Source organism: Pseudorca crassidens, chromosome 2 (assembly GCF_039906515.1).
Source record: "Pseudorca crassidens isolate mPseCra1 chromosome 2, mPseCra1.hap1, whole genome shotgun sequence".
Taxonomy (NCBI): Eukaryota; Metazoa; Chordata; class Mammalia; order Artiodactyla; family Delphinidae; genus Pseudorca; species Pseudorca crassidens.
This window is the reverse complement of record NC_090297.1, coordinates 140,764,021-140,788,917: the sequence shown is the minus strand read 5'-3', so window position 1 is coordinate 140,788,917 and position 24,897 is coordinate 140,764,021. Positions and strand designations below refer to the sequence as shown.

Here is a 24,897-nt window from a genome sequence, read left to right as displayed (position 1 = left end):
GTATGGTTTTCTTAGAATTTTCTAAATAAAAAACAGACTAAAGCAACACAATAAAAATGTAACTTAAAGGATTTTAAAATTTGGAAAGTTCCAAATATTTAGTGTTTACCCCATTTTTTTTGCTTAGATCAAATGCATCTTTGACTAACAACCAGAACTTAATCCAGAGTCTAAAGGAAGATTTAAATAAAGTAAGAACTGAAAAGGAAAGCATCCAGAAGGACTTAGATGCCAAAATAATTGATATTCAAGAAAAAGTTAAAACTATTACTCAAGTCAAGAAAATTGGGCGTAGGTACAAGACTCAATATGAAGAACTTAAAGCACAACAAGATAAGGTATTTTGAACTGTTTTTTTTTTAATATATTCTTCATATATATATTATCATTTTTTGATAACACAGTTTTGATATACACAGTTTACACAGTTTTATGTATATATTTGGATATATGGGTGGATATATATTTGGATACATATATAAATATTTGGATAACTTACAAAAACCTTATTCATAATTTTTAATTATTGGTTTTTAGATTCTGAGCAAGGGTAAGCTTATATGTGATATCTTTATTTGGTTTAAGATTTGCTCTTGGGGCTTCCCTGGTGGCATAGTGGTTGGGAGTCCGCCTGCCAATGCAGGGGACACGGGTTCGAGCCCTGGTCTGGGAAGATCCCACATGCTGCAGAGCAGCTGGGCCCGTGCGCCACAACTACTGAGCCTGTGCTCAAGGACCCGTGCTCTGCAACAAGAGAGGCCACCGCGATGAGAGGCCCGCGCACCGCAACAAAGAGTAGCCCCCGCTCACTGCAAGGAAGCCTGTGCACAGCAACGAAGAACCAACACAGCCAAAAATAAATTAATTAATTAATTAAATTTAAAAAAAAAGATTTGCTCTTTAGTATGTCCCAAAATGAACGATAAATTCATATAGAGATAGTAGTAAATGCTAGATATTTTAATTCAGTTTCCCAATTTCAAATATTGCTCCTTTTCAAAACTATGTTCTTGTAACTCATTGCTGACTGAAATTGTGTATATCAAAAAATACTTGTTCTTGGGCTTCCCTGGTGGTGCAGTGGTTGAGAGTCCACCTGCCGACGCAGGGGACTCGGCTTCGTGCCCCAGTCCGGGAGGATGCCGCGGAGCGGCTGGGCCCGTGAGCCGTGGCTGCTGAGCCTGTGCATCCGGAGCCTGTGCTCCGCAATGGGAGAGGCCACAACAGTGAGAGGCCCGAGTATCGCAAAAAAAAAAAAAAAAAAATACTAGTTCTTTTCAATTGATCAGGTTGTGTTACAGTTTTAAATAAGTAGTCTGTGTTAACCACCTACCAAAAAGAATTTTTAAATCCTTGTTTTACTTTGGATCTGAATTTTGTTTTTAATTCCCAGTGGTAAAGAACTTGTATATTGACTTTATTGTGTATTTAGCACGTTAGACGAAAAAACATATAAAGAAAAAATTTCAAAATTCTTACCTCTCAGTTAACCATTGTTAGCACTTTAGTATGCTTTCGTTTACATATGAGTGATTTGTTTTTCCAAATAATTCTGTGTTAAGTAATGCATCAGCATTTTGATTAGCTGGTTAATACCTAGTTGTATGGAAAGCCCTAACCTGTTTAATAGCTTACTTTTGGACATTAAAGTTGTTCCATAGAAGATTTATCTATGAATACCCTTAAAAATAAATTTCTTTACATACTTATGATTATTTTCTTAGATGAATTTGCAGAATTGTTGACTAATGTGCAAGTATATACTCTTTGTCATCTTAGGTCATGGAGACCTCAGCTCAGTCTTCTGGAGAACATCAGGAACAGCATGTCTCAGTCCAGGAAATGCAGGAGCTCAAAGAAACCCTTAACCAAGCTGAAACAAAGTCAAAATCACTCGAGAGTCAGGTGGAGAATCTGCAGAAGGTATGAGCAGAAGAGTAGTGGAAGGTGTTGAAGGAATTGTTTTCTTGTTGAAAAGCTAAAGAAATACAATTGAATTTTACTCAGTCATAAAAAGGAATTTTGGAAAAAAAAATGTGTTAAACACTGATACTTTTCTCTTATATGGAAAGGTATATATTTTATCCTTTCACTTTGAATGACTTATGTATGTAAATAATACCTAATCATCTTTAAGTGTTCACTTACTTGGTTTGACCACCATTTTATATTTATACTTCCATTTAATCTAAATAAGCAAATTAATAAGTTTTACATTTGAAGTCTGTAGGGCATACAGTTATATAGATTTCGTTGAATTACATGGTGCATACTTCATCTTCCTTTAAAAGACATTATCTGAAAAAGAGATGGAAGCAAGAAGTCTCCAGGAACAGACTGTGCAGCTTCAATCTGAACTTTCACGACTTCGTCAGGACCTTCAAGATAGAACCACACAGGAGGAACAGCTCCGACAGCAGATAACTGAAAAGGAAGAAAAAACAAGAAAGGCTATTGTAGCAGCAAAATCAAAAATTGCACATTTAGCTGGTAAGTTTCTGTATACTTTAAGATTTGAACTTGATAGTGAAAGTTGGTTACTTGATTCAGGCTAAAAATTAAGTAGAAAAGAAAAGTAAATACTATAAAGTGACTTCTGTGTATGTGCATGTGTGCTTTAGATATTTAGGTTTATTTAATTAGACACAAATTACAGCAATTTTAATTTTCAAGTGATGAGGATGTCAGTAATTTTTTTATGAAATCTTTCTTAATTGTTAACTGGTAGTAGATAGTAGATAGAGAGTACAGCCATCCTTCTGCTTTACTGTGTAACTATTACTACCTTTTAATGGTGATCCTTTGGGTCCACAGTATACTGTCCAGAAGCCTTCTGTAAATTCTTAGACAGCATCAGATCTTACCAGCCAAATAAGTTTTCTGTGCCTCACTTCACTGAGGGCCCCTTTAGCCCTTCAGGGAGAATATCATGTCAAATTTATGAGGAGCCCAGTGCTACAATGCTCAGGGCCTTACTGCACCTTGCTTACCAGTCTGCTAGTAGGTAAATAAGATGCCAAATCAGTTGAGTTTTATTATATGCAGCTTTTTAAATGATCTCTATAGTGCCCCTGGCAACTTATTTCATAAAAGAAGTTTCTTAATTATTCTTGAGTATATGCTGTAGGTTATATGAAATGAAAATTTTATAATTCCTAATATATTAAAATATTAAAGATCATATGAAAGGGCTCCTGCTGACTAGTTTATGGTAGATCCTTTGTCTTTTTGAGATCTTAGGAAAAGTAAAATGTTTTATTTTGGAATATATTTTATATTGGAGTAATAAAGCAAATACAGATAGGTTTAGAACTTTACTTACTGAGATGTGTATCAGAATTATTGTGGATGTTAAAGTTCAGGAATAGAATCTGATACGACTTTTGAGTACTCATTACGCACATAAATGCATTTTATTTCCAGTGTTTGATTTTGATATTAATAGAATCATGTGGTTACTTCTTTAGGTGTAAAAGATCAGCTAACTAAAGAAAATGAGGAGCTTAAACAAAGGAATGGAGCCTTAGATCAGCAGAAAGATGAACTGGATGTTCGTATGACTGCTCTTAAGTCCCAGTATGAAGGTCGAATTAGTCGCTTGGAAAGAGAACTCAGGGAGCATCAAGAGAGACACCTTGAGCAGAGAGATGAGCCTCAAGAACCTACTAATAAGGTAATTAGCTAATTCGGTTTAAGTGACAAATCATCTTTGCCCTGTGCATTTTACTTGAAGATGTCTGGTGATTTAGGAGCCTTTGTCAGACTGAATTTTGACTAAACCAGGTATATAGAAAGAATTAACAAGTAAAATAATTTGATGGCACCGTTTAGTGGACTCTTGTGGGATAGGCACAGTAATCCATAGTTTTCTTTTTATAGGTCCCAGAACAGCAGAGACAGATCACGTTGAAAACAGCTCCAACTTCTGGTGAAAGAGGAATGTGAGTTTTGTTCTTTGACAGTCTGTTTGCAGTCTGTTCCCTGTTTTTCTTTTAAAATACGGGAAGGATCTAGTGATCTTTGGGGAGAAAAAATAAAAATATGTAACTAAAGAGCCATTTATCCTGTGCAAAACTGCATCATGTAGTTGTTGAGATTTTTTTTTCCAGAAGTCTTGTTTTCAGTATACTTTCAGTCCTATCAGATAGGTAGAGCTTTGTGACAGAGAAAGTGTCTTTCATCTTTTAGTTTGTGATTGACTTCTAAGATAGGCTACTAATGTTCCCTGTGATGTTATATGATACAAGGATAAAAGACTGAGCACAGTTGAATACTTTTTACATTGTCAGGATGCACCACTGCAGAACATTTCCTGCACAGTTTTTAATGCTTAAGTTCAAAACCTCTTCAATAAGAGTTTTGTAATATTTAGTGAACAAAAAATGTAGAACTATACTGAACTGTCTCTTTAATTTTTTTTCTAATCTGCCAAAGGTCTACCCAAAGCAGTGTTAGGAAAACAGAGTTAATAAGGTCTGAATGCATATTAAGGTCATAATTATTAGACACTCACTTCAAGAAGCATATGTGCTTTGCTTTTGATAGAGTATATGTATTTTATAAGGAATATTTTTAGTAATTTTTTATGATTTATTATTCTTGCATTTTCCCCTCTGTAAGTGCCAGCACATCAGACCCTCCAACAGCCAATATCAAGCCAACCCCTGTTGTGTCTACTCCAAGTAAAGTGACAGCTGCAGCTATGGCTGGGAATAAGTCAACACCTAGGGCTAGTATCCGCCCAATGGTTACACCTGCAACTGTTACAAATCCTACTACTACCCCAACAGCTACAGTGATGCCCACTACACAAGTGGAATCACAAGAAGGTAAGTAAAATAATAACAGGTCTGATTGAACTGTTTACTTAGATTTATTACAAGAAGATGACAGTAACTTCAAGGATAAATGAGGCTTCCACTAAAGCTAAAGTCAGACCTCATGTAAAAGTGGGCATTTAGTATTTTCAGGTGTATGCCTCCTGGGATACTTGTTAATGTAGCATATTTCCTCCCTCCGTTCCTTTTTGCTTTTTGTGTTTTGAAGCTAAAGAAGGAGAGAAATACACCCCTATAAGTATATGGCATGCTTTTCCAGGACCAAATTTTTTACCTCTATTAGCTAAGAAGGATGATATGAAATCCACTTCAGAAAACCATATTAAATCACTGGTTCAACCCAAACATCAACTTCTTCCCTGATAAACTGTCTGACCTTGTAATTGCTTTCTGCACTTTCTTCCCATGTCACTTTCTTACTCATTACAACAATTACAGCCACATTTTATTCAGTTGAATACATGTTTTTTTATTCTGCTAGATTGAGCTCCTCAAGGGTAGGAATTTGTTTCTCTCATTGTTTAATCCCTTTACCCAACCCCAAGATAGGTGTCAGTAAAAGTTACTAAATACAATTTTCTTAGATCCTTGTCTTAACAAATGTTAGAATTCAGTAAACTAAGTGTTTAGAAATATATAACATGTACATATGCTGTGAAAGGACAGAATATTTTATTTGAACTACATTCAGTAAAATAATTATGAGATATATTACCAGTTAAACTTAACAGTCATTTTATATTAGTTGAAAACAAAATGATACTTAATAAAAACTTATAATTTGACTTTGAGTTTCTTAATGTCATTTTATTTGGTCATTTACATAGAATAATAGATGCAAAAACAGTTTATTTAATTCAGCCAACAGTTTACTGCACACTCTATGTCTGTCACATAGGCAATACAAAAATGCATAATACATTACTTTTACCCTCAGTGTTTTTTGTCTAGTGAGTGGAAGAGGTATGTACATAAATAACTATGCAAAATGTCACCTATAAGAGAATAGGGAAGGACAATTCCAGCTTTGGTAAAAGTAGAAAACTTAATATATTAAATGTTTTAATTATTTTTCAGCCATGCAATCAGAAGGGCCTGTGGAACATGTTCCAGTTTTCGGAAGCACAAGTGGATCTGTTCGTTCTACTAGTCCTAACGTCCAGCCTTCTATCCCTCAACCCATTTTAACTGTTCAGCAACAAACACAGGCTACGGCTTTTGTGCAGCCCACTCAACAGAGTCATCCTCAGATCGAGCCTACAAATCAAGAGCTATCCCCAAACATAGTGGAGGTGGTTCAGAGTTCACCAGTTGAGCGTCCTTCTACTTCCACAGCAGTGTTTGGCACTGGTAAGATTAATTTTAAAATGAGGTTAGAGTAGACCTGTGCATTTATAGTTTCTTGAGTATAATACATAGTTTGAATGTTCTTTGTACCTACTTGTTTTCTACCAGGTATTAAAATGGATGACGATATTCCTAACATCTTATTTTATGTTTACTGCTGACTTCTATTTTAGGTCACTCGTTTTTGTCATTAAGATCTTTCTTCCTTTCCAGTTATTTTTTGACTAATTTTAAAGGTGATACAACCTGAAACTTATTTTATATACAGTTGACCCTTGAACAACACAGGTTTGAACTTTGTGGTCCACTTAAATGTGGATTCTTCTCAATAGTAAACACTACAGTACTATACATCCTCAGTTGGTTGAATCTGCAGACACGAAGGAATGGCTGATATGGAGGGCCAGCACCCCTAACCCCTGAGTTGTTCAAGGGTCAGCTATAACTTAATACAAGTCCTGAGAACTAAAAGATATCTAGAAGAAGATTAAGTAAGAATTTTCAAGTCTAAACGTACAAGGAAAATTTTTTTATCCAAGGAGTCCTGGGTTTTATAAATTATAAGATGGCCCTATATAAGCTTTGTGAGTAGCAATTCTGTATCAGTACAGTCACAGTGAGTCAGATGTATTGTTGTAGAAGTTGATTGGCTTTATTAACCAATGGTTAAGACCATTGATTCAGAGCGTAAATTGCTCTTTGTTTACACATAGATTAGCAGGAACAAATTATGTTGTTCTGTCCAAATTTTTACCATGTTTTTTTTTTAGTTAAATGACCAAGATATTTTTTAAATTAACTTTGTCTAAATTGAGTGATTATCACGCTCTAATTCAAGGTTTAAATTATGTAATTTCAAAGTGTCGGCTACCCCAAGTTCTTCTTTGCCGAAGCGCACACGTGAAGAGGAAGAAGATAGCACCATAGAAGCATCAGACCAGATCTCTGACGATACAGTGGAAATGCCTCTTCCAAAGAAGTTGAAAAGTGTTACACCTGTAGGAACTGAGGTGTGTAAAGATCTTTCTGTTTACTTTTACTTCTACCGATAGACCCAAGGTATTCTTTCAGTTACAACATTATTAAGAGAATGGACCTTTTGGGATCAAAATCCAGAAAACTCTCTTGTTGAACTTACTGTAAAATTTCCACTGAAAACCCAGGTATTGTTGCTGTTGCCAACACTGTTTTATATTCTTTGAGTATGTTTAATTGAATTAGTTCCCATTTCAATTTTTAAAACACAGTTACAAAAACGTAGGATGAATTCCATTTCAATTTTTTTTTTAAAGAATAAGGAAGTTATAGTCTCATGGGAATTTTAAACTGGTACCTGCCATCTTTTTCTCTGATTGACCAAAATGGTATTCTTTTATTTTCTTTTGTTGAAGATAAGTTGTAATGAATTGTTTTATTATCAAGCATTGAGACTACTAAATTAATTTCACTTGCATATATTTAATTAATGTTCATAAACCTTATTTTGTATATACCAAAGAGGAATGTGATTGTTTATATTTTATAAATAAATATAAGTGAACATTTCTGATGTACAGCTTCATAAAATTACAGATTTGAGTTTTGTTTTATTGGGAGAACTCACTGACCAGGTGATGCTTCATCTAGTGAACTGATATGGTTACCACACTTGTATGTCATGATTCAGGAAGAAGTTATGGCAGAAGAAAGTACTGATGGAGAGGTAGAGACTCAAGTATACAACCAAGATTCTCAAGATTCCATTGGAGAAGTAAGTAAAACATACTTAAAGTAAACAAATTACTGCTTTTAGTGAATGAAATGAGCTTTGACAAATTGAAATATTATTTGGACTTCTGTTTTCAATTTGCTGCTTTTATGTTTAATGAAATATTGTTAGAATTACCAATGCTGTTTCTGCTTTACTTCTAATTAGTATCCTGCCTTCTAAACTTTATTAAAGCAATGTTTTTGTTTATAGTTAGCATAGATTTTCCAAGCTAAGGTTGTCATGAGTAAAGATTACCCACTCTGTTTTATTTGGAAGGATGAGCTGGTTGAGTCTTGAGTTAATCAATAAGTGCCCATTTGGTATCCTTTGTTGCTCCCCTCTATTGCTTCCCTTACTGAATTAAAATAATCTGTGAAAGGAAACGCATTTGTGTACCTCTTCATCTTTTGAACTCACATTGAGGCTTCTCCAGAGGCAGCCTAACTAATGGGAATGCATAGACTCTGAAATTACAAAGCTCTGGCTTCTGTTCCTAACTCTACCACTTAGAAGCTGTGTGACTGTAAGCAAGACATTAATTCTCCTAAGCCTCAATTTTGTCATAAGATAACATAATTTTTAGTTTTGTAGAGTACCTAAAATAGTACCTGCCACATATTAGGCACTCAAATTATTGCTTTTCTTCCATTCCTCCGCCCTACAAATTGAGAGTTCATAATTTATAATAATTCATATTTATAGTAATATTATAATATTAGTTAACACAACTCATTATTATATGCCAAGTGTGGTTCTGAAATATTTGCATTTATTAACTGATTTAATCCTCATAAGAAATCTTGCAACAGGGTTCCCTGTTTTACAGGTGAAGAAACCAATGCCCAGCTAAGTCATGCACCCAGGTTTTCATAGCATTGGAGCTAGGATTTGAACTCAGGCTGTCTGGTTTCCATTTGTCTTGTTAAGCTTGAAACAGTACTTTCTGTCTGGATAAATTTTTAGGATCATTTTATTCTAAAATTATTTTATCTGTATAAAATAAAGGAATTGTTTCAGGCTAATCATAAGTAACCATAGATTGCAAGTAAATGTTAGTTTCTTAGATGCATTAATTTTGTAAGTTAATTTTTTCCGTTTTCCTTGGTTAAGAACAGAAAACTAAACCTCCAAGATGAATATGTAATACTCTAAATGACATCGATTTTGTGTATATTTCAGAGCGGGTCATACCTGAAGAGCATAATAACAATTTTGAAATAAGATGTGAATTTCTATGTTATTGCCAGGCTTGGTTAAATTATACTGAAATCTTTTGTGCAAAGCTTTTTCTTGAGATTGGCAAAATTGTCTGTGACTCAAAAGTGCCTTTGGGCTTTCCATTTTGTCTTCTTGCACTGTCTACTTAGTGTGTGAAAGTGTAACCGTTCATTTTTCTAATTTTCTGACAATGAAGCAGATGTTCTAAGTGTTGCTTTTCTTGAAATAAGCATGTTAGTTTGTTACGTTTTTAGTTATACCATGACTTACTCATATTTTCCATTACAGTAAACATCTTTATGAATGATTTAGTTCATAAGACATTGTTTCTGGCTTGTATAAAAGAGATTTTGGAATTCCCTGGCAGTCCAGTGGTTAGGGCTCCTCGCTCCCGCTGCAGGGGCATAGGTTTGATCCCTGATCACGGAACTAAGATCCCACATGCCGTGTGGCATGGCCAAAAAAAAACAGATTTTGCTGAGTGCTGAACTAAAATAAAAAGTAAACGTTTAAATTTTTATAGTAAATACCAAAAAATAAAGTTAAATTGCAGTTTATTTCAGTAGCTAAAAAATGGAATTGTGAGGAAATAGATTAAGGGAAGAATTATTTTTACGTCTGGTATATCTTTAATGCAGTTTAAAGGCTTAAGATAGAGTTTTGAGAGGGGGAGAAGTATTTTTGTAAAAAGACAATTATAATAGTTTGTTTTATTTAGTGTGTTTTACACAGTATTTCTGATTTGGGGAAAATTTTTTGTCTTTTTTAAAATTATATGTTACAGTTCCATGGATAGTCTTTTTTCTGCCTTTGGTCCGCACTATTAACTAACCATGTTGGGTGTTGAGCGCTTGAAATATGGCTAGTCCAAACTGGCATGTTCTTAAGTGTGAAATATACATTGGATTTTGAAGACTTATTACAAATTTTAAAATGTAGGATTAATAATTTTTATATAGGTTACATGTTGAAATTTTGGGCTGTATTAAATTATTGTTAAAATTGATCTCACCTGCTTTTTTTTTTTATGTGACTGCTAAAAAATTTTAAATTCCATATGGGAAATGTATTGTGGCTCACATTATACTTCTGATGGACAACACTCATCTGCAGTACCACACTGGTAGATTTGACACATATATACATGTGTGTCTACATAAAGTGTTTTCTCTCTTTTTTATTGGAGTATTACCCAGTGGGATTTATAATAATTCTTCTATAGGAAGACTGTAAAGAAACTCAAAGCATTTATTTTAAATTAATTCTGCTTTCAAAACTGTATTTTTAAAAATAAAATTCTGGTAGTCCATAAGTATTCTTTAGCCTTTACTTATATCTACAGTATGTCACTGATAGTTTTAAGTATACTTGACTTTATTTATTTGTTTGTTTATTCATTTATCTTTTGCTTTTAAAGGGAGTCACCCAGGGAGATTATACACCAATGGAAGACAGTGAAGAAACCTCTCAGTCTCTACAAATAGACCTTGGACCTCTTCAATCAGATCAGCAAACAACATCATCACAAGATGGTCAAGGCAAAGGAGATGATGTCATTGTAATTGACAGTGATGATGAAGAGGAGGATGATGATGAAAATGATGGGGAACATGAGGTAAATTTGGATTTGAAATCTTGTATTGTTTTAAACTGCTGGATGAAATGCTGAAATCCTTGGGAATACTAATGCATCAACCAGTAAATTCTGATTCCCCATCACTTTAAATAGATTATTATGCTTTTCTTTTATCCTGATTAGTTATGCACTTAACATTTTGAATAGAACAAGTGATGGAAAATCTCTTTTTTTTTAAATGATTACTGAGTCCTTTAGAATTTGTTAGATTAATTAAACTTAATCTTAAATCTCACTGATAAGTGACTATAGACTTAATTGTAAGCACTGTGGTTTCTGGAAGTAAAAAGGGTTTTTTTTTCTTGTGGAGCCCTTATAGTTCTTTTCAAAAGAATGTCATGATAATTAAAACATATTCTAAGTGAAACTTGGCATTTTATTTTGGGAGTTAATCCTATATTGACAGCTTCTCGTTTTTAGATTCCTTTATTAATCAATGTTTTTTAAAAGCTTATAGCATAGTATAATTTCACCATTTTCTTATTCAATGCCACATTTTAAATTTAGAATTAAAGTGGACCACTTGACATTCTGTGGACATCTGGGAGCTTTAATCTTTGAATTGATCTCATATGAATAGTTAGAATTCAGAGTTGATTATTACTGTACTAATTCCAGTAAGCTTCACAGTTTTGATACTTGCTGCCACTGAAGTAATCCCATATAACTTTCAGGACAACTCCTGTATCCTGGTCAATAATGAGTCACTTAAATTTCTAACCATGGTATCAAGATATGCAGAACACGTGTACCATGTCCTAGATCTTTATTTATACTTGGGGATTTTTTACTAGGATTATGAAGAAGATGAAGAAGAAGACGATGATGATGAAGATGACACAGGGATGGGAGACGAGGGTGAAGATAGTAATGAAGGCACTGGTAGTGCAGATGGCAACGATGGGTATGAAGCTGATGATGCTGAGGTAACTGGCTAGAATTTTGACAATCAGTTTTCTTTAAGAACTTGCTTAGTATTGTTTTTCAAGAATATAAAAAGGCTTGTATTCTCAGAACACTACAGCTTTTCTTATCTTTGGGTTTTTGTTTGTTTCTACTGTGGTTTGGTTTGGTTAATTATTTTTTAAGGTAACTACTTGATTTATTTGCATTTAGCATTCATATTTTGTTTTTAGGGTGGTGATGGGACTGATCCAGGTACAGAAACAGAAGAAAGTATGGGTGGAGGTGAAAGTAATCAGAGAGCAGCTGATTCTCAAAACAGTGGTGAGATTTGGTTTTGTTTTTCTTTCTTTATGTTTTGTTTTGTTTTTTTAGTCTCTTTTTAATTGAACACTTTTAATATTTTAACCTGATGTTTTCTAAACTAGGACTGCACTTAATTATCACATAGGTAATAAAACTTGGTTAATAAACTGGCAAGCAGAAGACTGGCTCTTGTTCTTGCTTTGTCATTATCATTCTCATAAAGTCTACTATGTTTATATCTAAAATGTAGTCATTATACTGTTTTTTCTACCTCATTGGTCTGCTGTAAGATTCAAAAATTTTAAATCTACAAAGCATTATAAATGCCATGTGTTGCTGCTGCTCTTAAGTAGAAATTTAAGTCAGGGACTTCTAATAGTAATGGCAGTTCACAACCAGAAGAGGTCAGTCTAATCAGGCTACATGTTTCAAGATTTGTGGGTGTAGGAGTTTTGCAGTGTTGTCCAGTTTTCCAATGAATAAAAGATTTTTTCATCAATATAGCACACCTTTTGTTAATTCTTGAAAGGATGAGTCCTGGAGGTCAGCTGGACTGTTATAGGCAGTAAAGAATTATGGAATTCATAGATAATAATTTTATTTTAGAATGGTTTTAAAATGTTTTTTTAAAGAATTGGTGATCGTCTAGTATGCCATTCTGGTTTTAACAAATACTGAGCCAGAATCATTAATAGTAATATAATAAAAACTTTATATATGTAGACTAGTGGGAAAACAGTATATCTGAGTTTCTGTGTAGGCCTGTATATTTAAAAGTGCAAATTGTATGCTCATTTGAATTAAAGAAAGCAAAGGCAGGCAATCTTTTCAACTTTTAATTGTTTAAGAGAAAAATAAACTAATGAAGACTGAACCATATAATGAAAATAGTGTTGCTTTTTAAGGGAGATGAGCTAAGGAGAGAGATTAATTATAATAATTTACGTTTTCTAAAACATTTTATGGATTTAAGAAACACCTTTTTTGTGTCACATAATTGGGTTATAAAGGGAAATTTTTTTGCCTCTTTAGGTAATATCACTAGAAGCTAAGTCTTGTGAGGGTGGGTGTTCATAGCCATTTTTCCTAGATACAAAACATATAACAGATGCTCATTGAATACTTGTTGGAGACTTCCTTTTATTTTTTACAATCAAGCAAAAATATGCCTAGTAGTCTAGATAATTTTAAGTTAGTGGATGGATTTGGTACATTGCTAGTAATTACAAAATAAGTGCTTTTTCTGAGCAACTATACTTGTACTGAACTATTTAATTCTTACAGTAAGCCTATCAGATTCAGGTACCAGTGAAGAATCTGAGAAGCAGAAGCAAAGTGATATAACCAAGATCACATAGCTATTAAGTGTTAAAGCTGGCTATTTACAATAGCCAGGACATGGACGCAACCTAAGTGTCCATCGACAGATGAATGGATAAAGAAGATGTGGCACGTATATGCAATGGAATATTACTCAGCCATAAAAAGAAACGAAATTGAGTTATTTGTAGTGAGGTGGATGGACCTAGAGTCTGTCATACAGAGTGAAGTAAGTCAGAAAGAGAAAAACAAATACCGTATGCTAACACATATATATGGAATTTTTTAAAAAAGGTCATGAAGAACCTAGGGGCAAGATGGGAATAAAGACTGAGACCTACTAGAGAATGGACTTGAGGATACAGGGAGGGGGAAGGGTAAGCTGGGACAAAGTGAGAGAGTGGCATGGAGTTATATATACTACCAAATGTAAAATAGATAGCTAGTGGGAAGCAGTCGCATAGCACAAGGAAATCAGCTCGGTGCTTTGTGACCACCTAGAGGGGTGGGATAGGGAGGGTGGGAGGGAGGGAGATGCAAGAGGGAAGAGATGTGGGGATATATGTATATGTATAACTGATGCACTTTGTGATAAAGCAGAAACTAACACACGATTGTAAAGCAATTATACTCCAATAAAAACGTTTAAAAAACAAAAAGTGTTAGGGCTGGAATCTGATTCTAGACCTCAGACTTTTAAACTACTAAATTGATATCGTATTCAACTTTTCACTTCTGTTGTTTTACTTTGTATGTAGAAGACCTAGACATCTGAAGGGCCGTTGAAATTCAAAATTTAGGAAAACCAGAATATGAAAGTTATTGTAAGGCTTTTTACCAATCTCCTTCCCCCTGTTTGAGTGTAATACTAATAACTGTAGTGGTCTGATCTTTAGGTAATTTGCCTATTTTAATAATATGAGCCAAAATTTATTAAATGTTTATTTTATCATGTGTTAAGCTAGGTGCTTTATGTCCATTATTTAATATCTTCAGAAAAATGTTTCTTGTACATTACATTTTTGTTCCATTAACCAACCAAATAAATAGAAGGGAGTTGCTAAGGCCATACCACTGTTAACTGCACACCCAGTATCTCTGGGTCTACCACACCTCACTACTTTTTTTCTGAAAATATTAGGTGAACATTCCGAGTGGTAAGATTTATACTTCTAGGGATTGTCCAAGTTACTTTGTGGTAAACATAATTGTTCAAAGTAAGCTTCTCTCTTCCTATAGGTGAAGGAAATACCGGTACTGCAGAGTCCTCTTTTTCCCAGGAGATTTCTAGAGAACAACAGCCATCATCAGCATCTGAAAGACAGACCCCTCGAGCACCTCAGTCACCAAGACGCCCACCACACCCACTTCCCCCAAGACTGACCATTCATGCTCCACCTCAAGAGTTAGGACCACCAGTTCAGGTATTAAAAATACTAGTCATTCTGAAAATTTTACTTGAAAACATGTTGGGTTTTTTCTCCCTTTCTTTCCATTAGTAATTACTTTGTTTTTCCCCAGAAATTAAGTGAACGTTCTAATGTTTGGTGTATTTTTGTAAAATTTTTGAGCTGAAACTAATCTCTGAATTATTTTCCCTGAAATATGGCAGTAATTTACTTCATAGAGGAAGTGAACTTTGGAAAGGCAAGGCTTATTAAAGTTGTATATAAAGTGAGATGATTATATTCATAGAAAATAAAAGTCTCCTCGCTGTTTTTACAGGTTAAAGAAAATTTTCTTGGATTTTAATTAAAATAAAATGTATTTCAGCATCTGTCCACCATTTGTTTTGAAGGTTTCTTTCTCTAAGGTGCACTTTTTTTTTAAAAAAAAAAAAAAAAAAAAAGGAAATTTCTGTTCTGCTTAACAGAACTTCTTTTCCTCTTATTTTTTTGCAATCACATATATTAATATCCACTATTAAAGTTCATGAAAGTGTGCATAACCCTTTCCATGTAACACTTTGTAGTAGGATTGGACATCTCTTATCAGAAGCTCTTGAAGAAATAGCAGGAAAAGTACAAAGGCTCTATTAATCATGTAGCTTGAGTCTTACTCTGTAGTGTACTAAACACTGTCAAGTGTAGATTCTACTAAAATACCACTGATGAAGATAACCTCATCTTCTGAAAATATAAAATCTTACAGGATTGTTTATGGATCCTGCAAAATATGCCAATTCTATCAATTTAGAATTGTCTAAATTGGGAAACAGTTTACAAGTAGTCAGTACGGCTGTTTGAACTCCAAAGGATAATTAAACTTTAAGATCAAAGGATACTTACTAACACTTAAATTAAGGAGATAGGAACTAAGTTAGATCGGAACCTACAAATAGGATCAGAGTTTGGTTTTACATATTGGTTAATATTATCTACTGGCTAATAAAATATTTGTCTCTTGGTTAATATTATAGTCTATAATTAAAAACATGTCGTTGTTTACAAAATGGATTTCTTTATTACTGGTACAAGATTAGTAGCAGTTTTTCCTAAGAAAAATCCCAGTGATTACATTATCTGCTAACATTTCAGTTATTTTATTACCAGCATATAATAAGCCATATCTGTTAATATTTGGTGTTTCTTTCATTGCCTAATTCCTTAAAACAAATGAAATTCCTTTCTTGACATAGAGAATCCAGATGACCCGGAGGCAGTCTGTAGGACGTGGGCTTCAGTTGACTCCAGGAATAGGTGGCATGGTAAGTACCTACCTGTCGTGTAAAAGTGATTCATTTGTTCAGCAGTTATTTGTGTAGTCCGTACGTATGCTCCTGTCATGCCTGTTCAGTACTTGTTTTCTGTCTTTTTAGCAGCAGCATTTTTTTGATGATGAAGATAGAACAGTTCCAAGTACCCCAACTCTTGTTGTGCCACATCGTACTGATGGATTTGCTGAAGCAATTCAGTAAGTCAGTGAGAGGGAAACATACTTTGTGACTAATCAAATTCTTCCTGTTTCCCTGTTAACTTGATTACATTTGATTGATTCATTATTTGTTAAGTCCTATGCTATGTACTAAGCAGTTGAGGGTAGGAGGGTTGAGGGTGTAGTGTTGGGGAAAATCACATAGAGGTGAATGAAGTACAGTTGCTTCCATCAGGAATTTGAAATTTAAAGGCAGTATAACAATGGTTAAGAGCATGGACTTTAGAGTTAGAATGCCTGGGTTGGAACCTAGCTGTACTGCTTACTAGCTATGTCAAGTTGCTGGGTTCTCTGTTCCTGAGTATCTTCATTTTATTAATAAGAATAATAATACAATAGTTCTTACCTCATAAGTTGTGAGAATTAAATGAATTTATGTTAACATGTTTATAATATCACCAGGCACATAATAAATGCTTTATAGATGTTGGTGAAGGTATTAGTAATTACAGTGATCATGATGGAAAATATTGTTGTGAAAGCTAAGCATATGCACAACTAATAATAACCTAAACAATCTAGGAGAATAGAGGCATAAGCAATAGGCTTTGTTTATATAAACGAGGGAGTGATTTATTCTAACACTTAGGGGAAGAGAATCTGAGAGGACTTAATGGGGACAACATTAAATTGAGTCTTGGAAAAAAACACCTAAAACTTAACTGAGTATTCCCTTGAATCAGTTTATTTAATCTTCGTAACTATGAAGATAGATACTATTATTTCATTTACAGATAAGGAAGCACAGAGATGCTAACAAATTTTCCAGAGGTCAGACAGCTAGGAAGTGACTGTTTGTTTATTTCAGACCAGTCTGGCTCTAGAACCTATTTTAACGCTTGTGCTATACCACTCCTTTTAAAGAATAAAAAGACTTTCCACGTGGAAGTGCACATGTTTAATTGTGGCTGAAGTATCAGTTGCATGACAGGATGTACCTGAAGAATAGAATAAAAATGTTTCTACAAACTTGGGGAATGATTGATTTTTCTGTAGTATGTGGCAACATATGGCCGTCAAAACCAGTTTTAAATTTGCTCAGTTAACCACAACTCACCTCAGCTAACACAATTTTACAAGCCAACTGATCATTGTCAGCCCCATCCTTCCAAAAGTCAGCCAGTCAGAAACAGACTCACTCCTAAAGAACTGCTGAGTGCCAGCCAATCAACAACATTCTCACATAGCTCAGAAGAATTTAATGTCCTTCTAGTAGAAGAATAACTTATGGAGACATGTTTAAAAATTCACCTGAGACTGTCCTTAACTAAAGCAATAGTGTGAAACAGAAAAGAAAATAGATTCAAGAGTTACTACTGAGGTAGAATCCATAAACATCAGTAGCTGACTAGCCAAGAAAGGTTAGGGTAAGGAGTGGGCAAAGAGTGAGATAATGCTATTTTATATCCTGGATTATGGGCAGAAAGATGGATGGTAGTGTTATTAGGTCAGCGAGAAAACAAATTTCTAGCCATCTAATATTAAAGTTTTTTTCTAGACCTTGGGAGCCACCTAGTGAATTCTTTCAGATAAGAAATGGGCTCGAGAGGTGACCTGATTTATCTATGACTAAACGTTGAAAACTGAGACAAAACTTTTTTCATGACTTTATTCTTTTTTTGTTACATTTCGTGTTCAGTTTATGTTGCTTTCAATATATCTACATAGGGATTTCTAGCAGATTCAAGAAATGTGAGGTGTAGTTCAGGACAGCTGAAAGCTATTTATGTATAAATCATGTATATATAGATCACATAATATGAATCACACGATTTATATTGTTGCTAAGTTCTTGACAACTGATATTTTGAAAATATTTTCATAAATGAGAATTCCTTTATCAACTTTATTTTCAAACTGTTTTCTTCCTACTTTGTTTATGCTTATTCTTCCTTCTTCCTATAGTCTTTCCATCATTGCAGTTTAAACAAGGTAACTTTAAGTGTCATCTTAAATTAATTTTTGTCTGTTTAGTTCCCCACAGGTTGCTGGTGTTCCTAGATTCCGTTTTGGGCCACCTGAAGATATGCCACAAACGAGTTCTAGTCACTCTGATCTTGGCCAACTTGCTTCTCAAGGAGGTAAATCGCTAAATAAAAGCTTAGCTCTCCTGGATTTGCATGTATTTTGATAATAAGCTGTTCTGACATGATTTTTTTTTAAGTGAGCAAATATTAATGTAAAGAAGTCTATATCTAAATAAACCTTATCCTAATTTATGGAAGAAGCTATAATATATTTACTGCTTATTAAGCACTGCCTTACATATTAGTCTTTCCAACAAAATTTTCAGTTCTTTGGGCATAATGACTAGCTTTTACATTTGTATCTCTTTTGGCTTTTAATATAGTATCAGGAGTATCTGTTGTGCTAATAAATATACCTAGGTACTAACCAGCCATTTGAAAGTTGTTGGAAGGAATACAGCATATTTTTTGTTTAGTTTGACATTTGACATTCCTAGTTAAGTGTATAAAACTAGTTAGATATTTTCCATTAACACTAAAAATAAGAAAAATAAAATGTTAAAAAAACGTGGAATAAAATGACCCCTAACATAACCAATAGCAGTTGGTTATTTGGACATGAATTGTGCTATTTCTGGAATTAATTACCTTTTAATCATTGGTTGGCATTCATAGAACCCGCTATATTTCTGGGAAGCAATTATGGCATTTTGTAAGTGAATAGGGAATGCATACTGTTTTAATAATAAGCCCAAAACAAAGATTAATCTGCAGCCCTCGTGTAAGTCATGCAATACATCTTAGTCCCTGGTGGTTTAGGATGTGAGGTCTAACACTGCTTCCCTCTACCAATATGAAATTGTGAGTTGACTTCAGAGGAATTCACAATTTTATGTGGCTTTATTATAGGACACTTCCAAGACTTGGAAGTCAGATCTAGGCTTAAATTGGAATGCTACCAGTTTACTAGTAACTTTGGGAAAGTTAATTAATCTCTTTGAAATTCAGTTTCTTTAGCGAAAAGGAGACTAATAATACCTTGCTGTTTTGGTGTAGAGTAGATTCAAACACAGTACCTAGTTCATAGTTGGGCACTCAGTAAAGTTAGCTTGTACAAAACTTATAAGAGGATTTTAGCTGTTTTTTATTCAGGGTTACTTAAATTAGTGTTAGGGAGCTTAAAGGAAACATTTAAATTGTATTTACATTTTTGAGGGGTTGATTTTTGCTTGATGGGTTAATTGTGGGCTCCAACAAATTTGTGTGTCTCCACTGATTAGTTTTTTTCTTTTAGATGTCTGGGATATTGACAATATTTTGTTCTTTCAATCATTAATATTCAGAATTGTCTTTAGGTTTGGGAATGTATGAAACACCCCTCTTCCTAGCTCACGAAGAGGAGTCAGGTGGCCGAAGTGTTCCCACTACTCCTCTGCAAGTAGCAGCCCCGGGTAGGTATCAAAGGCAGATCAATAGATTATGTGTTATAATGGTAAAATGGAAACCTGTGATATATCTTCTAGCTAAAAATTAGAGAAACCACAAAGTTGTTAAAGTTTTCATTGCTTTTCTGGTCTTTCATTTTTTCAAGTGACTGTATTTACTGAGAGTACCACCTCTGATGCTTCAGAGCATGCTTCTCAGTCTGTTCCAATGGTGACAACATCCACTGGCACTTTATCCACAACAAATGAAACAGCAACAGGTGATGATGGAGATGAAGTATTTGTGGAGGCAGAATCTGAAGGGTAAATGTTTACGGTGTAATTTTTGCTTGCTTAAACTTGTCAGACTTTTACATTTTTTTTTTTAAGCCAGGAAGCAACAGTCTCTTGAGCTGTGTTTTCAATAGCATCCTGTTACAAAAGTAAACCAAGCCATATATTTTGGAAGACTAATATTTGCACAAAATATCATATTTTAAGACTTAAGACATTGTTATTACAGAAGACAAATAATTTTTTAAAAGGTTCTCTCCTTGAAAATTGCATGATGCATTCTAGAACAAAGTATTCTTTAGAATCACCCTTCCATTAATATCGCTGCTTGAACTTTTCCCCAAGAAAGAAGGCTTTCTGTGAAAATTAGGAAATATTAGGAAATGACTCAATTTTCCATTTAGTAGTGGGCTCTCAAGCAAACCTCACCTATTTTTTATTTACGTGCATTTAGAACTTGGTCTGAAACACTAACTTGTTAAAAATCAGAAATCTTCAAGACCTGACTGTTTTTAGCACTTCAGTTATAAACAAAGTTTAACAAAAGAAGTATTTCATAACAAATCATCTGGGCTTTTTTAAACCAAAGGAGGTGGAGTAATTTAATGGAAAGAACCATTGGACAGTGGTTTTGGAGAAGTTTAACTTTCAAGGTGGAACCTGATTCTTCATAAAATAAAAAAAGTTGGACTGCTTCATAGTCAGAAGCATAGCTATAAGTAGAACCCAGATTTCCTAGGTAGAGCTCAGAGGTTTTGTTTTATTTAGCAACGTTTTCTTAGTGTAATTACAGGCCAACTCTAGTATATAAGAAAAAAGGCAGGTCTATTATTATGCCTCTAACACAGTGCTGCTTAATTTGGGGAAAGTTACAGATCCTGCTGAAAATACTAGCTGCCTTTAATTCCATACCATGTATGCAGGTCCCTTTATATATGTCATTTCTAAACCACACAGTGTCTCTGCAAAGTATTATCTCCATTTTACAAATGAGAAAGCTCAGACTCTGAACATTAAAATAACTTGCGTAGGCTGCACTTCACCAGTTCTTCTCAACTTTAGCAGAGTCATGAGAGTTATCTTTCAGGTACATTGTTATTAATAAGTGTACTAAAGTTTGCAGACGATAAAAACTGGAACAGATTCAAGTTATTCTTGTACTCTTATCTCCCTCACTTGCTTTTTGATGTACTTTCTTGAATGGGAGAGAGAGAGAGAAAAATGGAGTTATAGCTTTGAGCCAGGAATTCACCTACCCTAGCCTGTCTCATCTAGGCTAGAGCCCATGGTGAAATAGTGGTATATTACTAATAGTTGTAACCGTTGTGAATTATTTTAGTACTCTGCTTTCCTAGAAAGTTGTTTTGTGATGTATCAAAATCTGGATAATATATCTGTTGTGAATATCAAGAATGTGAACATCTTTTGTCAAAAAGAAAAAACAACAACAGCAAAAGAGAGGAAAAAGCAAAAATTAAAATTGAAACATGTCCTAGTGAGAAAAGGAGTGAGGAAAACGGAGCTTGAGCTCTCTTTTCCCCTGCCTTTTAAAAAAAATGTATGGTTACCAATATCAGAGACTGCAGTTTTGAGTTGGAGGGGAGCTCTGGGTTATTTAAATGGTAGACTATCGAAAAATAAAGTTTGGGAAAAATTTAGGATACATTCTAGGATCAGTTTTGTATTTTCTAATCAATTTTTGTTTTCCTTTCTTAGTATTAGTTCAGAAGCAGGCCTCGAAATTGATAGCCAGCAGGAGGAAGAGCCTGTTCAGGCATCTGATGAGTCAGATCTTCCTTCCACCAGCCAGGACCCTCCTTCCAGTTCTTCTGTAGGTAAGTTCCTGCTCTTGACTACAGTACAGCTTTTGTACATCAAACTTGTTTGCAAAAGATCCTGCTCTGTTAGTTACAATTGATAATTCTTTTTTCCTTGACTTTTAAAATGCTTCATTTAAAAGAGAAATTTTATTTTATTAAAAGGAACTTGGCTTATATTAATGGGAATTGGTTACATTAGAGGTGCTATAGGGGTTGTGAGGGGTGGGTTATTAGGAGAGAAGCTAAGGAGTAGTACTCCAGGCCTCCTGCCTGTGTTTAAACCAGAGCAGCTCCTTTTTTATTTCTTCTGCATATTAGGTTCTACATGAGATTTGGTATGGAGGGTTGAGGGTTGGGAGGCCTGTTGCTTCAAAAAAAAAAAAAAAAAATTGAAATTTACTGATATAAATAGTTCTAAAGTTTGGTTTTTCATGTTTTTGAAGTTAACTTTGAAAAGGGCTATTTTATGTATCTTTCTTGCAATAAAAATTAATTCTGCAGGACCTTTTAAAAATTAATTAACATTCATTGAGCACTTACTGTATGTCAGACAGTATTCTAAGCCCTTTACCTATATTTACTCGCTTAATTCTCACACCAACCCAACATGGTAAGCACGCATACCCATTTCATAGTAATGGAAACTGAGTCACAAAAGGTTGAAAAATTCCTTCCAAGTCACATAGTGAGTAAATAATGGGCAAGCCAGGATGCAAACTCAAGAAGTTCGACTCCAGAGACTCCACTCTTAAACAGTATACTACACTAGCTTATCTATCTCAAAGTTTTTAGGTAGGGAATTACTTTTATTATTGAAGAAATACATACTCAGTCATCCTCTGATTGTTTTCATTTTAAATGGTTTATAGCAGTAATCCTCAAACTCTGTCGTAGAACCTTCAGGTTTTATGGAAGACCTGCTCAGTTACTACTTTTTTCAATCATGGAACTTTCCTATCTCAAGATATATTCTCCCTTTTAGACGCTTTTCTGTGACACATCAACCTATAGCCAACATCCCCAGGTTCAGATCCTGTATCTGCCTTTTAACAGCTAGTAACTTTAAATCTCTGCTCATTTCATTGTGAAATATGGGCATTCATAGCTCATCTTGCAGTCAAGATTTAAAATAATGTATGTAAATTATATCTCAATGCTTTACACACAGTAAGAAAGCCCCAAAAAATTGTAGCTGTCATAGTTACTAGTAAAACAGTAATATTATTAATAATACAATACAATAACTGAAGTTCTGTGCCTCCAGTTATATCCTGATGTCCCATGAGAATTGTCTTTCCTCAGCAGGAGAATTGGTACTAGCTATATCTTATCAGAGCTTGCATAAGAAAATATGGTTCTTGTTCCCTTTTACAGTATAATATGAAATTAGGGTGTTCTTAAATTTATTTGACAACATAAAATACTAAACCTCCCCATCTAAGCAATTATCCATTTGGTCCCCAAATACTTAAGTGCCCACCGAGTGCCAGGCAATTTCACAAAAACATTACTAAGAAAATGGTATTTAAGGAAAGACCTGAAAGAGGTAAGGGAGCAAAGCTGTGCAGCTATTCAGGGGAAGGTGTTCCAGGATGAGAGAAATAGTGGATGCAAAGTCCATAAGGCAGCGGTGTGATGTGTTCAGGGTCAGCAAGGAGGCCTTTGTGGCTGGAGCACAGTAAGGACAGAGAGAGACTAGCAGGAGGTAACAGGGTGGGGGAGGAAAGATCTAGGAGACCATTGGAATTTCTTTGGCTTTCATGGATATAGCAGGTTTTTGGAGGGCTTCAAACAGAGTGGTAACATGATCTGCTTTAAAGACTTAACAGTATCAGTTTTGCTGCTGTGTAGAGAAGAGACTGAAAGTGAGTAATGGACAAACAAAGAGAAAGTTTGGAGGATATTGCAATAATTCAAGGTAAAAATGATGTTTTAGACAGGATGGTAGAGTCAAGGTCGTGAGAAGTAGTCAGATTTGGGATATATATTTAAATTAGAGCTTGCGGGCTTCCCTGGTGGCGCAGTGGTTGAGAATCTGCTTGCCGATGCAGGGGACATGGGTTCGTGCCCTGGTCCAGGAAGATCCCATATGCTGCGGAGTGGCTAGGCCCGTGAGCCATGGCCGCTGAGCCTGCGCATCCGGAGCCTGTGCTGCGCAACGGGAGAGGCCACAACAGTGAGAGGCCCGCGTACCGCAAAATAAATAAATAAATAAATAAAAATAAATTAGAGCTTGCAAGATTTTCTAATGATTGGATTGGGGACATCTGGAAAAGAGAAGAGTCAGATATGACTCATGTTATATTGTAATGGACTGTTGTTTCCTGAGGGATGTGGTATTTTGTTTCCCATTGTATTCCCCAACCCCTAGCACAGTGTCTGATAAATGGATAGGCACCAAGTACATATTTATTATTAAATTAGTAGAGTGAATGAATGAAAAAAGTCAAAAAGAACTTTTTTCTTAACTTCTTACCTTTTTACCATTGAAAGCAATGGGCACCTCTGCATTTTATCCATGCATTCATTTAGTAATTAGTTTTTGTCACTATAACTGCTTTCTTGTTTATTAACTTGCTTTCTTGTATATTAATGCTTTTCTTAGATACCAGCAGTAGTCAGCCAAAGCCTTTCAGACGAGTAAGACTTCAGACAACATTGAGACAAGGTGTCCGTGGTCGTCAGTTTAACAGACAGAGAGGTAAATTTCTAACATATTGATCACGTGATAGGATGTAGGATAGTAATAAATGGAATGAGTTTTCTAATCCTTAAGCCTCCAATGTGTATCTAGTTTTTTTAAAACGTTCCAAGGGTTGATTAAATAAGTATACATTGAGCATATGATGTTTACTAATCTGTAAACATCTTGCAGACAAGTTTGTATACCATAGGTATATCATGAATATGTGCTTACATTTTATTTTTATTCATTTCTTCCTTAAATTCATGGTATAATCTGGAAAAGCTAAACTGTTATAGTGCTATGTAGATGTAACTACTTGTTACATCTCTGCCTATTGTTGTTATACTTTTTATACAGCAGAATAAAGCTTTGTGACTTGTTTAGCTAGTAAAAGAAATGTAAAATTTCAATATCTCTGTTTTCCAATGTAACTGTTAGAGATTGCATTCATGTA

General features: G+C 34.6%; 1 protein-coding gene across 3 annotated transcripts in view; it reads left to right on the top strand.

Moving 5' to 3' along the window:
- TPR (translocated promoter region, nuclear basket protein) overlaps positions 1–24,897 on the top strand; it is a 64,778-nt gene that overhangs the window by 39,496 nt on the left and 385 nt on the right. Inside the window, exons 31-50 of one of the 3 annotated variants that reach the window (XM_067728942.1) lie at positions 128–338; positions 1,780–1,923; positions 2,292–2,490; positions 3,468–3,673; positions 3,880–3,941; positions 4,621–4,829; positions 5,916–6,188; positions 7,047–7,195; positions 7,852–7,935; positions 10,571–10,768; positions 11,584–11,715; positions 11,926–12,016; positions 14,558–14,742; positions 15,957–16,025; positions 16,137–16,231; positions 18,227–18,333; positions 19,563–19,670; positions 19,811–19,967; positions 21,654–21,772; positions 24,363–24,458. In XM_067728942.1, coding sequence (XP_067585043.1) covers positions 128–338; positions 1,780–1,923; positions 2,292–2,490; positions 3,468–3,673; positions 3,880–3,941; positions 4,621–4,829; positions 5,916–6,188; positions 7,047–7,195; positions 7,852–7,935; positions 10,571–10,768; positions 11,584–11,715; positions 11,926–12,016; positions 14,558–14,742; positions 15,957–16,025; positions 16,137–16,231; positions 18,227–18,333; positions 19,563–19,670; positions 19,811–19,967; positions 21,654–21,772; positions 24,363–24,458 — 2,894 coding nt within the window. The remainder of the gene's footprint in view (positions 1–127; positions 339–1,779; positions 1,924–2,291; positions 2,491–3,467; positions 3,674–3,879; positions 3,942–4,620; positions 4,830–5,915; positions 6,189–7,046; positions 7,196–7,851; positions 7,936–10,570; positions 10,769–11,583; positions 11,716–11,925; positions 12,017–14,557; positions 14,743–15,956; positions 16,026–16,136; positions 16,232–18,226; positions 18,334–19,562; positions 19,671–19,810; positions 19,968–21,653; positions 21,773–24,362; positions 24,459–24,897) is intronic. The other 2 variants (XM_067728940.1, XM_067728941.1) reach the window with 2 other exon arrangements.